Here is a 13,508-nt window from a genome sequence, read left to right on the forward strand (position 1 = left end):
ATGGGAGGCTTCTAGTCACAGGGTGAACATTCACCTCAGGAAGCCGTCGTCGTTCACGCCAGCAGAAGTGGCAGCAGGCCCCGCCTCTGAAAACACATCAACCAATAGGCTGCCTGCACTGGGAGTGGCCCCACTAACAGGAGCGGCCGAACGAAGGCCAAGCAGATCCGCTGAAGGGGAGGGGGTGGACTGGAAGACAAAGAAAGATGGACAGAGAACAGAGAGAGAGAGAACAGACAGAGAGAGCGAGAACAGAGAGAGCGCGAGAAGAGCGAGCACGGAGAGAGAGCGAGCACGGAGAGAGAGCGAGAACGGAGAGAGAGCGAGAACGGAGAGAGAGCGAGCACGGAGAGAGAGCGAGAACGGAGAGAGAGCGAGCACGGAGAGAGAGCGAGCACGGAGAGAGAGCGAGCACGGAGAGAGAGCGAGAACGGAGAGAGAGCGAGAACGGAGAGAGAGCGAGCACAGAGAGAGAGCGAGCACGGAGAGAGCGAGAACAGAGAGAGAGCGAGAACAGAGAGAGAGCGAGCACAGAGAGAGAGCGAGCACAGAGAGAGAGCGAGAACAGAGAGAGAGCGAGAACAGAGAGAGAGCGAGAACAGAGAGAGAGCGAGAACAGAGAGAGAGCGAGAACAGAGAGAGAGCGAGAACAGAGAGAGAGCGAGAACAGAGAGAGAGCGAGAACAGAGAGAGAGCGAGAACAGAGAGAGAGCGAGAACAGAGAGAGAGCGAGAACAGAGAGAGAGCGAGAACAGAGAGAGCGAGAACAGAGAGAGAGCGAGAACAGAGAGAGAGCGAGAACAGAGAGAGAGCGAGAACAGAGAGAGAGCGAGAACAGAGAGAGAGCGAGAACAGAGAGAGAGCGAGAACAGAGAGAGAGCGAGAACAGAGAGAGCGAGAACAGAGAGAGCGAGAACAGAGAGAGCGAGAACAGAGAGAGCGAGAACAGAGAGAGCGAGAACAGAGAGAGCGAGAACAGAGAGAGCGAGAGCAGAGAGAGCGAGAGCAGAGAGAGCGAGAGCAGAGAGAGCGAGAGCAGAGAGAGCGAGAGCAGAGAGAGCGAGAGCAGAGAGAGCGAGAGCAGAGAGAGCGAGAGCGAGAACAGAGAGAGCGAGAGCGAGAAGAGAGCGAGCGAGAGCGAGAACAGAGAGAGCGAGAGCGAGAAGAGAGAGAGCGAGAGCGAGAAGAGAACGAGCGAGAGCGAGAAGAGAGCGAGCGAGAGCGAGAAGAGAGCGAGCGCGAGCGAGAAGAGAGCGAGCGCAAGAGCGAGCGCAAGAGCGAGAAGAGAGCGAGCGCAAGAGCGAGCGCGAGCGAGAAGAAAGCGAGCGCAAGAGCGAGCGCAAGAGCGAGAAGAGAGCGAGCGCAAGAGCGAGAAGAGAGCGAGCGCAAGAGCGAGAAGAGAGCGAGCGCAAGAGCGAGAAGAGAGCGAGCGCAAGAGCGAGAAGAGAGCGCAAGAGCGAGAAGAGAGCGCAAGAGCGAGAAGAGAGCGCAAGAGCGAGAAGAGAGCGCAAGAGCGAGAAGAGAGCGCAAGAGCGAGAAGAGAGCGCAAGAGCGAGAAGAGAGCGCAAGAGCGAGAAGAGAGCGCAAGAGCGAGAAGAGAGCGCAAGAGCGAGAAGAGAGCGCAAGAGCGAGAAGAGAGCGCAAGAGCGAGAAGAGAGCGCGAGAGCGAGAAGAGAGAGCGAGAGCAGAACAGAGAGAGAGAGAGCGAGCGAGAAGAGAGAGCGAGAGCAGAACAGAGAGAGAGAGAGCGAGCGAGAAGCGAGAGAGAGAGCGAGAACAGAGAGCGAGAGCAGAGAGCGAGAGCAGAGAGCGAGAGCAGAGAGCGAGAGCAGAGAGCGAGAGCGAGAGCAGAGAGCGAGAGCGAGAGCAGAGAGCGAGAGCGAGAGCAGAGAGCAGAGAGCAGAGAGCGAGAGCAGAGAGCGAGAGCAGAGAGAGAGCGAGAGCGAGAAGAGAGAGAGAGAGAGAGCGAGAACAGAGAGAGAGAGAGAGCGAGAGAGCGAGAACAGAGAGAGAGCGAGAGAGCGAGAACAGAGAGAGCGAGAGCGAGAACAGAGAGAGCGAGAGCGAGAACAGAGAGAGCGAGAGCGAGAACAGAGAGAGCGCAAGAGCGAGAAGAGAGCGCAAGAGCGAGAAGAGAGCGCAAGAGCGAGAAGAGAGCGCAAGAGCGAGAAGAGAGCGCAAGAGCGAGAAGAGAGCGCAAGAGCGAGAAGAGAGCGCAAGAGCGAGAAGAGAGCGCAAGAGCGAGAAGAGAGAGCGAGAAGAGAGAGCGAGAAGAGAGAGCGAGAAGAGAGAGTGAGAAGAGAGAGCGAGAGCAGAACAGAGAGAGAGAGAGCGAGCGAGAACAGAGAGCGAGAACAGAGAGCGAGAGCAGAGAGCGAGAGCAGAGAGCGAGAGCAGAGAGCGAGAGCAGAGAGCGAGAGCAGAGAGCGAGAGCAGAGAGCGAGAGCAGAGAGCGAGAGCGAGAGAGAGCGAGAACAGAGAAAGCGAGAACAGAGAAAGCGAGAACAGAGAAAGCGAGAACAGAAAGCGAGAGAGAGAAAGCGAGAGAGAGAAAGCGAGAGAGAGAAAGCGAGAGAACAGAGACAACATTTGTATAATAGCAGTGCTTTGAGAATATATTGCTCAATATTAAAGTAAATCCATTACACAGACAGTGATTGTGGTTTTTCCAAAGCGATCACCATCTCTTTCAACTGCTGCCAGTCTTTGAATTGTCAGAACAGAAATTAAAAGATTGCAATAATAGTATTTTAAAACATCAAATGGTTGTTTTATGCAACAGAATAGTTTTTTTTAACACTCATCTGTGTGTGTGGACTGAAAGTGGGCCTCAGAGATTAACACTGACTGTGGATTTGTGATAAGACAACATTCCATTCCATGATTAGTGTCTGTGTGCCTGTCTGTAAGTAACAGGGATAACCAATCTCCAGTTTCTTTAAAGAAATTATTTAGTATTCGAGGTTGCATTAGTATTATTGTACAAGAAAGCAGTAAATTAACTAGAGACAGATATTTGGTGCCATGTAAATCTTGATGTCTGTTGCATGAGAGCAAAATGTGCCTTTGTATAAATTCTCTCATATGTGATTTGTCATGAACATCCAGGAGGATGGACTTTGCTATAAAATGCTGTGGCTTAGTCCTGCTGGCTGGGGTCTCAACGAATCACCTACAGGGGGCTCGTTAACAAGCTCCATTACTGCAGTAATTAAATAATAAAGATGACTTGTTTTGAAGAAATGTAAAAGTCTCTCCTTTTGATTACAATAATGCCACGACAATTTTGGCGACAAGGATGGGATGATGAACTTAATTTCTCTGATTGTTCCCAGTGAAATGCAGGTTAACCGTGCACGGGAGTTGCATTGGATGCAGCTGGGGAAAGCCACTCTCCACTATTTGGAGCAGATCGGATCCCCACCTGGCTGGGAGCGTCAGCTGAATGGATACATCATTTTGACCCGAATTGGATTAGGGAGGAGACTGGTTTCTTTCAATCATTGAGTTTGAAAGTGCACAGAATTGAAAGTACTAGTTAGACATTAAATTGAACGTTGACGTCGGAGTGGACAATCAATAAGTGATAAGATAAGAAAAAAGAAAAAACAACAAAACAAAACAAAAGCCCCTGTTGAGGGTACTCTCAGAGCGAGTTCTTCCTTAAGATGGCCACAGATGCGGTAACTAGCAGGACTTGAGTTGATAAGAGTGTTCTTAAGTGAGGTATCCTTGGACATCATTGTCAATTAGCCAGTTGTGGGCTTCCAAAAGTCCAGATCCATGGTACTGGTTGATCACAGTAGGACTGGTGAGGTTACGGTATTGATCGAGGAACCAGAGTGCGGGTGACGCCTTGCGAGGGCATTTGGCTTAGTGAAGTTCAAATTATAACATGAAATGTTTTGATAAACAGGTATGACCTGGGTTACAATTGTTAGAGGCAACTGTGAGGTTTTGTGTTGTTGGGACCACTAATTAGGTAATATTTTGATAATGTTATGGGTTTTCCTGTTCATATAGACAGGGTTTGAAATCCTGTGTGGGTAATCTTTGTAGAAGCGTTCTGTCTGGGCGCAGTAGGTTGACTCTGTGTGGGTAACCTTTCAACGATGTTCTGTGTGGACATCTGACCAAGTCTGTGTGAGTGGTCTGACCATTCCTCTGTGGATGGTTATTTAGTGTTCTGTGTGAGCATTTGATCAATCCTGTGTGGATGATCATTAAGGTTCTGTGTAAGCCTGAGATAAATAATAATTAGGAGATAAGTTAATGATATGCAATGGTTAAAATAGTTAGGTACATATGTGAAAGCTATAAACCAAATTTACCTATAGAAGTAAGAAAATATTCCGGCAGGTGATAAATATTAAGTGTGCTTGGGAACAGTACTGTGTGAATGTGATATGAAAGTTGTATGAGTGTGGAAATAAGATATAGAAATGTGTATAATAAGATTGAAATTTGGTTAATAAATGTTGATAATGTTAATGTTATTTTGGGGTTCCGTCCATCACTTCCCATCATAGAATATCACCGGGTGGTATTGAGAGCGGGATGTTATTTTATACCTGAAGAGCATTATTCCTACGACCCGCTGGGCAGTGTCCGGGAAACTTCATTTTTTTTCCGCTGGGAGATTGCTGAACCAATGGATTTGGTTGATGTGAGTAACTAAGAATTTATAACGTTCTATATGGATTCTGTGAAGATATGAAAATATGATGAATTGTAATGTGTGTATAATCGATTACTAGAGATTTGATAAAGTCATTCTGGGAATATAATGAGATGCAATTTAAACAACCCATACTTAGAGTATGAGTTGGTCCCTTTAAATGGGACATTTGATAAAGATGAGGTTTAACATTATTAAACTGTCTACAAAGTTTGGGCAATTGATTGGAGTCTTTCCACTTTTGGTTAACTTACCCTAACGATGTAACTATAAAACGCTTATTGGATTTTCTCTGTCTGGGTACTACATTTGAAATAAAACTACCCTTAAGGCCAGACATTTTGTTTTCTTCTTCTTCCCAGTATGAGAGGAGTTGCTATATTTATTGAATAAACCGTTTTCCATAAAGTTCGAGCGAATTAAGATTGAATCTCGACGTAACTTATAACATCGTACAAAGCCTAGGGTATCTATTAAATTATCATTGCTGGATTAATGTGATGTAGTAAAGTATTTGAAATATATTGCATGAGACAACAATCTGCTTTTATTAAAAAGCGAAAGATCTGTATCCTAATTGATGAATGTCGATTTAACCCGTTGGCTGCTAATCTATTCCTTTTGCGCATATGATAATCTCTGCGGAGACACGTGTGGACCTGTAAGGCTATTTCCTGGGAATTGTGTCGTTATGTGCCAGATGTTAACACTACAAACCATCGTAATTGGGTTATTTGCAGGATTTCTTCATCATTTCAATAGCATTGGGTCTATAATATTTACCATAATATGGGATTCCGATTGTAATTCAAGTATTGGTGTGTTTTGCTTCGACAGATACTGCCGTCAGTGTTTGTTGAAGATATAAACTGAACGTTTTAGCAGCTTGCTTAGTTCGAATTAAAAAGCTAATTTATTCAAGGTAATACGCGTAATACGCTTTATTCGAGTGAATACGCTTCGTCTGTTGCCTAAATGGTCTGCTGGAATAACATAGAGAATGGAGTCGTATTTAAATAACTGCATAAAATAAGGGACAGTTACCTACAAAAAATGAATTCTAATAATAGCGGATAGGAAATTGCGATAGAGCTGTGACCATGATCATGATAACACAAGGCTACAATAGCAATGGATCGAAGTTGTGGATGGTAAGAGGCTGTAGTATTGTGCCCACCGAAATGTGTTTTTTCCCTTGTGGATTGACTGATGTATTTTATAAATGGGGCGTATTACATGTTACTTTTAAAGTCTTGGACATTTCATAAGTGTGAAGCCGAAAGAGAAGAGAAAGTTGTCAAATGTGTTTTTAACCTTACGATAGAAGTAAGCGCAGAACTTTGTTGAGAATGGGTTATTTATTTATATATATATATTTTTTTTTATTGGTAAGAGTTTCCGTGTTTTAGTCCACTGGTGAAAGCGAGTCGTGCTCACTGGGCTATATCGGGCAGTAAGGGATGCAGTGGTACATTTGCAGTAGAGGTCTGAATAGTTGAATCGGTAACGTTATTTCATCATTTCTGATTACTGTTGCCGAGTTTCATAGTTTAGGTAACACCAGTGAATTTGAGCAGGTAGTTCATGTATTCTAACATTATAATATGTTTCCATTATGTGGAACAGTGTCCAATCATTAAAGTGGATTGCAGTTCGAGTTTATTTTTACAGGGACAGTGCACATTAATCAACGTTTCCGTAAAAGTGCCCGTTTTAGCCAGCCGGGCTATTTCCAACCGCAGTCCAGTCCCTATGCAGGTTATTAAAAACAATTACAATACAGACAATCAATGAACAGTGAGCACATGCAGAGCTACATAGAACAAGCAACACGTAGCACGCAGACAGAGCAATAGCACAAAAAGCAAAAAAACACATAAAAGCAACAAAGAGTTTCCACAACTCACCAGCTACAGACAACATGGAAAGCGGCAATACACAGCTAGGGATTATGTTCACTAGTCTGATTGGCCTTTAGCCATGTCTTCATGTTTTTTGTGAAGGTGTGAAAGGTAGTACAGTTGTGTCTCTCTGTCGGCAGTGTATTCTAGACATGGGAAGCTCTCACAGAGAAAGCAGATTGACTAAAGGTGCTTTTCCTTAAGGGAACTGTACAGTCACCTCTCATGGCAGACCTTGTGGATCTACTGCCATAGGTTTAGGTTTTCATTTAACAAAAGTACTGAGTGGAGGGGGAGCCAGGCCATTTAGGATCTTGAATACAAGACATGCGTCAGTGTATTGCACAAGATTTTCCAACTCAGGAGCTCATGCTTTCTGAGGATGTTACAGTGATGATGGCTATTGGGCTTACTATCAAGCACTTTGAGAGCCTGTTTGTAGACAGACTGAATGGGTTTTAATGTGGTACAGCAAGCTTGGGCCCAACTAGTGAAGCAGTATGTATGTTAAGGAGACGTAGGAGACAACGTCTCAAACAACTTTTTAATAGATGCCTGGGATCAAATATCACCGATTCCTTACGCTGAGAAATTGACTGCATTTGTGACAGAAAAAAAAGTATTACATTTAGTAACGATACCAGGATAACGTTATATGGTTATGGAAAAGAGACCAGTCATATAATATGATATGGGAGGGAATTGTTAGTGGCGAGACAGATTTTGCTGTGTCTAAGGGTAGCACATGCTAAATTAAGCGCACATAAACGTTGGGGTACATTAAAACAAAAATGATTTGAGGGAGTACAGTGGACTTATGTTGTTTGTAGTTATAACTTTGGGTTGCTGATTAAGATGTAGTATAGTGGATATTGATGAAATGTACAATTTCTCTAGGATGAGAATGGGGGTGGTCATTGGTCAACTGTGCCCAAAATTGATTGTAGAGGTCTACACAGTGCTAAAATAGTAATTTAGATTAAGAATGATACATTAGGATACTGATCTGTAATTATAATCATGATATGAAAGTTAATACTAGAATTATAGGATAATTATACAGTATGTTAATATAAATGTACATTCTGCCAATGTCGATCTGTGTTAAATTGAGGGTTTTGGGTGATTGGTCCTATCACTGAGCAATGTCATTCTACAATTTGGTTGGAAAATTTATTTGGTTTTGATTATGATTTGGAAACTGAATGATTTTTTAAAACTGACGGATTGATTGGTGAATGGGTAGGTTGAAACTGATCCTAATCTATTTGACTTATTTCCATTACCAAATTACGTTTTTGATGATATTGATAATACTCAGGAACTATAGCAGGTATGGCGTTAATGGCACAGAGACTATAGGAGTTGCCTTATAAATAGTGGAATCATGACGCTTGTCTTGGGTCATGTTCATTAGGCACCAACTGAATTCTTTTTACTTAAACCAGGAGTCACTACCTGTATTTGTCCAACAAGATATGCTAATTTTAGTTTCTAGAAATAGTTATTTCCACCATGCTGATCCATTGGAGTGTGATAGATAACTAACGCTTATTTTATTAAACTCCATTGTTGCATGCACTGCATTATGCATTAAATATGTGATTTTCACTGTCTATGAAGATATAGCCTTGAATCTCGTAAACTGTACGCATCTTTTGTTTTTCTTCAACTGCTACCAGTCTTTAAATACAAGTGATTTATGTTATTGTACTGTGTCTTGTACTTGCTACAAAAAAAAATCCCTTCGTAGATGACAAGGGCGAGGGGACAAAGATGACAAGTGCGAGGGGGTCTACTAAGCTATCTATTAAGACGGTCATACCAAGGATCATTTAGCTATTTGAGTTTGAATTTAAGGACCCATTTAGGTATAATTAATATTTGTAAAAATTGTGATGAAACATTGAATTTGGCCTTACTGCTATTTGCCCATAGAAACACATTGAATAACAGATAGTCAAAAAATAAATAATAAAAGGATGTTTGTTTAAAAGTGTCTGTCTTCTGAGAGATAAGTGGACACCTGCTCGTCAAACATCTCATTCCAAAATCACGGGTATTAATATGGAATTGGTCCCCCCTTTGCTGCTATAACACCCTCCACTCCTCAGGGAAGGCTTTCCACTAGATGTTGGAACATTGCTGCGAAGACTTGCTTCCATTCAGCCACAAGAGTGGCTAGTGAGGTCGGGCACGAATATTGGGCGATTAGGTGTGACCCGCAGTCGGCGTTCCAATTCATCCCAAAGGTGTTCGATGGGGTTGAGGTCAAGGGCTCTGTGCAGGCCAGTCAAGTCCTTCCACACCGATCTCAACAAACCATTTCTGTATGGACCTCGCTTTGTGCACGGGGGTATTGTCATGCTGAAACAGGAAAGGGCCTTCCCCAAACTGTTGCCAAAGTTGGAAGCACAGAATAATCTAGAATGTCAATGTATTATGTAGCGTTACAATTTCCCTTCACTGGAACTAAGGGGCCTAGCCTGAACCATGAAAAACTGCACCAGACCATTATTTCTCCTCCACCAAACTTTACAGTGAGCACCATGCAGTCCGGCAGGTAGCGTTCTACTGGCATCCGCAGAAACCCAGATTAGTCCATGGGACTGCCAAATGGTGACACGTGATTCATCACTCCAGAGAACGTGCTTCCACCGCTCTAGCTACAAACGGCGCAGATTTTTACACAACTCCAGCCGACACTTGGCATTGCACGTGGTGATCTTAGGTTTGTGTGCGGCTGCTCGGCCATGGAAAGCCATTTCATAAAGCTCTCGACGAACAGTTATTGTGCGGACGTTGCATCCAGAGGCAATTTGGAACTTGGTAGTGAGTGTTGCAACCGAGGGCCAGCAATTTTTTTATAATTTTTTTGTGACGAAATGACTTGTTGGAAAGATGGCATCCTATGCCAGTGCCACGTTGAAAGTCAGCAACAGATGTGGCTGAAATAGCCGAATCCACTAATTTGAAAAGGCTGTCCACATACTTTTGTATATATAGTGTATAAGAAAGATCAGGAAATTATTTTTATTTAGTTTGACCCATATTTAACCAATTTCTTTTGGCACTAAACTTCTTCCATATTTACTTCCATTCATTTTTTAAACTGGTACCGGCTACCTTGAGACGAGTCAAATAACCAACATGTACGTGTTCGTGAGAGTCTCAGTGTGTAATCCCAAACTGTTCGGGCACTACAGACAGAGGTTAGCAGATCGACAATACCGTCTTCGGAGCAAAATGGAGAACACCATTTTGTGTTCTTGAGTTTCATCTTTTCGCAGAGTGGTTTGGACTCTACAGAGGTTTTAGGGATGTCTCATGGTCTGACAAACACAGCTGTAGCTTGGCCACCTTCCACTGCAGAAGGCCACCATTGGCAGATGCGGTGGATTGAGATGCAGCCCATTCTAAAAACTTAGTTACGGATTTTGATGAGGATTTTTTGATTATGCTAATTAGATTTCCGCAGGTGTAGAGAATAGGTGCCATTTGGGATGCAGATACAGTATATTGAATTGAATGCTCACAGCGTTAGAGGCTGCGATGGCAGCGTCACCCGCCCTGTCCCCTCCACCGTTGAGCTCTCCTCTCTCCTTGCCGTCCTCCAGCTCTACCGACACGGCACCCGGACCCTTCTTCTTCTTCAGCTTGGCCAAGATGGAGGACTCCCTCTCTGGGAAGGGAGGCATCTCCTCCAGCACAGTGGCCTGAAGAGGGGGAAGGAGGGATGTGGTTACAGTTATGACAGTGTGACTAAACCAATCAGAGGTTAGAGTCCTGTCAGGCCTGTGACCGTACAGCAATGTCCATGACCGTGGTTTAGGTTCACATTTGAAACACTGAACCGCATCTGAACACGGCAAGGTTATGTTGTTGCTGCTCTGTGGCCCGCAGTCAAATCAAAATGTATTCTACAGTGTCTTCAGAACTCTTGACTTTCCCCACATTTAGTTGTGTTACAGCAAAAAAAAATTTTTTTTTAATATTAATAACAAAAAGCTGAAATGTCTTAAATCAATAACTATTCATACCCTTTGTTATGGCAAGCTTAAATAAGTTCAGGAGTAAAAATGTGCTTAACAAGTCATAATAAATTGCATGGACCCACTCTGTGTGCAATAATAGTCATTCAAAAATAACGTTAAACACTACCTCATCTCTGTACCCTACACATGCAATTATCTGTAAGGTCCCTCAGATGAGCAGTGAATTTCAAACAGATTCAATCACAAAGACCAGGGAGGTCTTCCAATCCCTCGCAATGGCACAAATTGGTAGATGGTAACAGTTTTAAAAAGAAGACATTAAATAAATGCATTCTGTTTGCAACAAGGCACTAAAAAAATACTACAAAAATTAGGCAAGTCCATTAACTTTTTATACAGAATAGAAAGTGTTATTTTATGGGTATGTTTGTAATTATTAAGAACTGCAGAGCTTTTCAGGATAAAAAACAGAAATGGAATAGAGCTAAGCACAGGTAAAATCCAAGAGGAAAACCTGTTTGTCTGCTTTCCACCAGACAGGACTAAAACAAACCTAAAACACAAATCTACTCTAGAGTTGCTTTCCAAGAAGACAGTGAATGTTCCTGACCTAGTTACAGTTTTGACTTAAAATCTGTTTGAAAACCTATGACAAGACTTTAAAATGGCTGTCTAGAAATGATAAACAATCAATTTGACAGAGCTTGAAGAACTTTGAAAATAATAAAAAAATGGGCAAACACTGTACAATCCAGGAGTGCAAATATCTTAGAGACCTACCCAGAAAGGCTCACAGCTGTTATCGCTGCCAAAGGTGATTCTAAAATGTACTGACTCAGGGTTATGAATACTTATGTAAAATTGATCTTTCTGTATTATATTTTATTATTTTCAATACATTTGAAAAGATATCTAAAAACATGTTTTCACATTGTCATTATGGGGTAGTGTGTAAAGAAAGAGAGAAAATCTATTTAATCCATTTTGAATTCAGGCTGTAACAACAAAATGCGAAATAAGTGAAGGGGTATGAATACTTTCCGAAGGCACTGTAAGTGCATTTAAAATGGCAACATACTTTACAGTAAACAATAAAAAATTAAAAAGTGAAAGAGATCAGTAAAATAACAAAAACACGCACAGAGCTGCGGTAGCCTGACACCTCACACTAAATTCTTCCTCTGCTCTGTTGTTCGCTACAGAGAGTCTGAAACTGCTACCGTAGAAGTCGTTTGTATGACTTTAAAATGAAGGGTGTGTACAAAACAATTGAAATCAGCGATTGGATAGTGTAACAAATCTAACCAGAGTATCAAAGTTGATAACGACATCTTGTAGTGCGGCTCTGGCCCAACCCGTCAGTTTCTGGGAGCAATCAGAATGGTAAGAATGTGTTCACATTATAGAAATCGTTGGGGAGAGTGGCAAATCCAGACTCATTGTGGAAAAGAAACGTCAGTTGGTCAGAGCGATGTGGATGGGTAGCCAGGCAAGAGCTGTGTGTGCAGTGATAACACTCCCTGGCACAGTCACATATACGACTCTCACATCGGAGACCAGGGTTCAATCCTCTTACCCACCCTTTCAATCTGTCACAAAGTGTCAGAACACCTACAAATATATAGATATCTTTTTTTGCCAATCAAAAACCCCAAAAGCTCACCAGGACGTCGGTGCTGGCAATAGAGGAGAGCTTGAGGTACTCCACAGCCCTCTGCTGCAGCTCCACGTCAGAGTTCCTGATCTGGCTGTCGGAGCGAAGCACCTCCTGGATGGTGGCCTTGGTCTCTGGGAACAGGTTGATGAACTTGATGTAGGCCGAGAGCAGCAGGGCGCGCGTGGGCACCGAACACAGGTGGAACTTAGAGTGGAGCAGGTTGAACTGGACCAGAGGGCTGGAGAGAGGGATGAGAAAGAGGGAGAAGAGAAAGAGAGGAGCGGTAAAGAGTTCAAATCATAGTGCGAAGAGAGGATGAGAATGGACAGAAGGATGACAAAAAGGTAGAACCATAAAAAGAAATGAGAAAGATGGGGAAGAAAAACCTGATTAATACATCAGAAAATAAGAGCACCCGCATATTTGTGAGAGTCTCAGGTTGATGATGTCACTGGTGTGGGAGAGGACACCACTCACCTGGAGCGGGGGTCCCCAGCGATGAGGTTTCCAAACTCTCCCAGGATGTACCCCCCCACCTTCACCATGTTCTCATGACAGGCTGGGGCCTGCAGCGCCTGGAGAGGGGGAGGAGGGGGACAGTTAGAAATGTAAGTAATTTGAACAGATTTTATGATAACCAAATGCTATGGGTCTTCAGAGCCGTGTTCATTAGGCACCAAACAGAAACTAATTACTCAAACAGGGAGGACTTTATTATTATTATTATTTTTGAATAGTTTTAAAAATGTTTTCACCGTAATGTATTCAACAAGGGAATATGATTGAGGAATTTCCAAGCTGAGACAAAAAGAGCACATTGGATCCAGACGTATCCGGCTTGGGGAACCCCTACCTCAAAGACAGTCTTGGCGGCGTAGCCCTGCACGTCGTCACGGTTGATGACAATCTGGATGACTCGGTACCACACCTCCTCACTGACGTAGTCCCCGGCAATACGGATGAGGTTAAGGATGGTGTCAACATACCATGAGTAGTCCACCGCATACTTTTCTGCCAGGATGGCCACCTTCAACACCTGGGAGAGAAGGGAGCAGAGGTTACCAGGGGTTCCCTAACTTATTTGGCCTATGACCCCATTTTGATATCTGAAAATTCTTGCGGCCCCACCCATGTGATATTTTTAAGTACAACAGCCAAGTTGTACGTTTTTATTTGAGGCTATGGCAGTCAATTGAAAAACATTCTAACAGTATTCGATTGTCTTCCCCACTCACCATCACGTACTTTTAATGTGGAGCAGTCAATTGCAAATTATT

At 43.3% G+C, this 13,508-nt stretch overlaps 1 protein-coding gene across 6 annotated transcripts in view; it reads right to left on the reverse strand.

Annotated features, from left to right (window-relative positions):
- LOC129855713 (AP-2 complex subunit alpha-2-like) overlaps positions 1-13,508 on the reverse strand; it is a 72,361-nt gene that overhangs the window by 13,413 nt on the left and 45,440 nt on the right. For all 6 annotated transcript variants that reach the window (XM_055923658.1, XM_055923662.1, XM_055923660.1 and 3 more), the window contains exons 9-13: positions 13,085-13,267; positions 12,709-12,806; positions 12,238-12,469; positions 10,116-10,295; positions 35-189 (exon numbers count right to left, since the gene is read on the reverse strand). In XM_055923658.1, the coding sequence (XP_055779633.1) occupies positions 35-189; positions 10,116-10,295; positions 12,238-12,469; positions 12,709-12,806; positions 13,085-13,267 (848 nt within the window). The remainder of the gene's footprint in view (positions 1-34; positions 190-10,115; positions 10,296-12,237; positions 12,470-12,708; positions 12,807-13,084; positions 13,268-13,508) is intronic.

The sequence above is a fragment of the Salvelinus fontinalis genome, chromosome 5 (assembly GCF_029448725.1).
Source record: "Salvelinus fontinalis isolate EN_2023a chromosome 5, ASM2944872v1, whole genome shotgun sequence".
Classification (NCBI taxonomy): domain Eukaryota; kingdom Metazoa; phylum Chordata; class Actinopteri; order Salmoniformes; family Salmonidae; genus Salvelinus; species Salvelinus fontinalis.